At 45.0% G+C, this 1,846-nt stretch overlaps 1 protein-coding gene across 1 annotated transcript in view; it reads left to right on the top strand.

The window, feature by feature from the left end:
* Positions 1-1,846, top strand: part of PLA2G4D (phospholipase A2 group IVD) — a 61,066-nt gene that overhangs the window by 13,284 nt on the left and 45,936 nt on the right. Inside the window, exon 5 of the mRNA XM_019519939.1 lies at positions 1,678-1,718. Coding sequence (XP_019375484.1) covers positions 1,678-1,718 — 41 coding nt within the window. The remainder of the gene's footprint in view (positions 1-1,677; positions 1,719-1,846) is intronic.

The following is a 1,846-nucleotide window of genomic DNA, read 5'->3' as shown; positions in this document are numbered from 1 at the left end:
CCACACTCCCCCAGCATCCCAGTATACTCTCTGGGCTGGGCTGGGCTCTGTTCTCAGCTCGCCCCTCCCCTCTGCTTTCTATCCAGAGCAGGGGCAAGGCATGGCCAGATGCTGCAATGGCACCTGAGGCAAATTCCTCCCTCTGTCCCTTCTTTCTCCACTGGCAAATGCTGCGGACTGCAGCTGGGGTTTGCCAGCCCCAGCCACACCTCCATGGTTTGCCTGCAGCCAGGCAGGGATGGAATTAATTTCTCCCTGCCCCCTCTCTCCCCCGGAACCCTGGGGGTTTGGCTTCAGTCTCAATCATCTCACATATGAGCTGGAGATGTAGTTAAGGGAAGTTAGAGACAGCTTCACCAAAGAATGTAGAGAGCTACATTTACATAAAGCAGAACCTGTAAAAGGTGAGAATACCTAAATAAAGCCTTTATGAATGCCTGGCTGTAAGGAGACACAGGATTATGTAAGATTTATGCAAAGCTTTCTCTTGTCTTCCTCATTTACATTTTAAGTTTTACCAAGTTGCGTACGCTGTGTTTTACTGGGCTGTATCTTAGCTTAGGCAAAGACTTTTAGTAGTTCCTTGTTGTATGCTTTGCAAATTGTTGTGTTCAGTACATGCTTGCTTCAGAGAAAGGACTTTTCCTCCACCCCTACTCCTCAGTCTGGCAGCAGCTCCCCCCACCACGATGGTGCCTGGCATCCCCTGTGTCCTGCTAGCCCCAGATGGTGCCTGGTTGTCTCCTCTGCTCCAGCAGGGAGGGCTGAGAGCCTTGGAGGGCTTTTTTCTTCCCTCCCCTTTGGCAGTGGCTGGCAGGTATGCTTTAGCGCCCGTGCCCCCCTCTGCCCCCCAGCTTCTGGCTTGAGCCGCTGCAGGCATGTGGCTGCATTTCCTAGTTTAACAAAGAATGTCTGCCCAGTTATTAATCTATTTAAGCTGCGCAGCTTAGACTAACTTGCAAAGAGTGAATCAACTCAGGGTCAGGATTTTTGATGGTCTGTCCCTAGCTATTACAATCATCTGAGCATGTGAGCTATTTAAGTTTTGAGGAACAGTACTTCATCTGAGAAGCAGGTTATAAATGAAAATACAGTACTTATTTTTCTCAACTTGGTATTGATGAGGCATTGGCTGGAATTCTGTTTCCAGTTTTGGGCACCACTCTTTAGGAAAGATGTAGACAAATATGAAAAAGTCCAGAGGAACTTAACAAAGATAAAATAAATTTAAAAAACATAAACTGGGATGAAAAGTTGAAGGAATTGGGTTTGCTCAGTTTAGAGCAAAGCATGAGGGCTTTTCTATAATGCTGAGGTGGGGGCTTCCAGCAAGGATCTAGAAATTCACCAATTAGGCTACTGTGGGCTCATCCTTAGCACCTTCTCTTAAGTTGTTTGTCTCTCGCAAGTGACCCTTTGAGGTTCCTTCCAGTCTTACACTTTAAAATTTGTACACTGTACTCTAAATGGATGACATTAATGAAGCATTTTATATTTCTGTGGCCATCTCATCATTAAGTGTCTCACTCATTTTATTTTTATACATCTTTCTTTAACCCTTTCTGTGGTAATGGTGTGCCTAACCAGATCTGAGTAAACAGTCCTTAGGCCTTTTATTCCATGGGAAGTTTTCTGTTCCCCAACTTTAATTTCTTGCCTTTTTTTTTCTACTTTTAGAGTAATACAGAGCTGGAAGTGGAGTTCATAATGGATGAAATGTAAGACCTCAGAAGTGGATGAGGGAGGAAAAACTTTTTGTGGGGCACTCTGGGGTAAAAGATTTGTATCAGTAGTAGGCTTACAAGGAATGTGTCATAGTTTCATAGTTTCTAGGGTCGGAAGGGAC

The sequence above is a fragment of the Gavialis gangeticus genome, unplaced genomic scaffold, assembly GCF_001723915.1.
Source record: "Gavialis gangeticus isolate Ggan-Ray unplaced genomic scaffold, GavGan_comp1, whole genome shotgun sequence".
Taxonomy (NCBI): domain Eukaryota; kingdom Metazoa; phylum Chordata; order Crocodylia; family Gavialidae; genus Gavialis; species Gavialis gangeticus.
The sequence above is the reverse complement of the archived record's forward strand: the minus strand, read 5'-3'. Positions and strand labels throughout refer to the sequence as shown.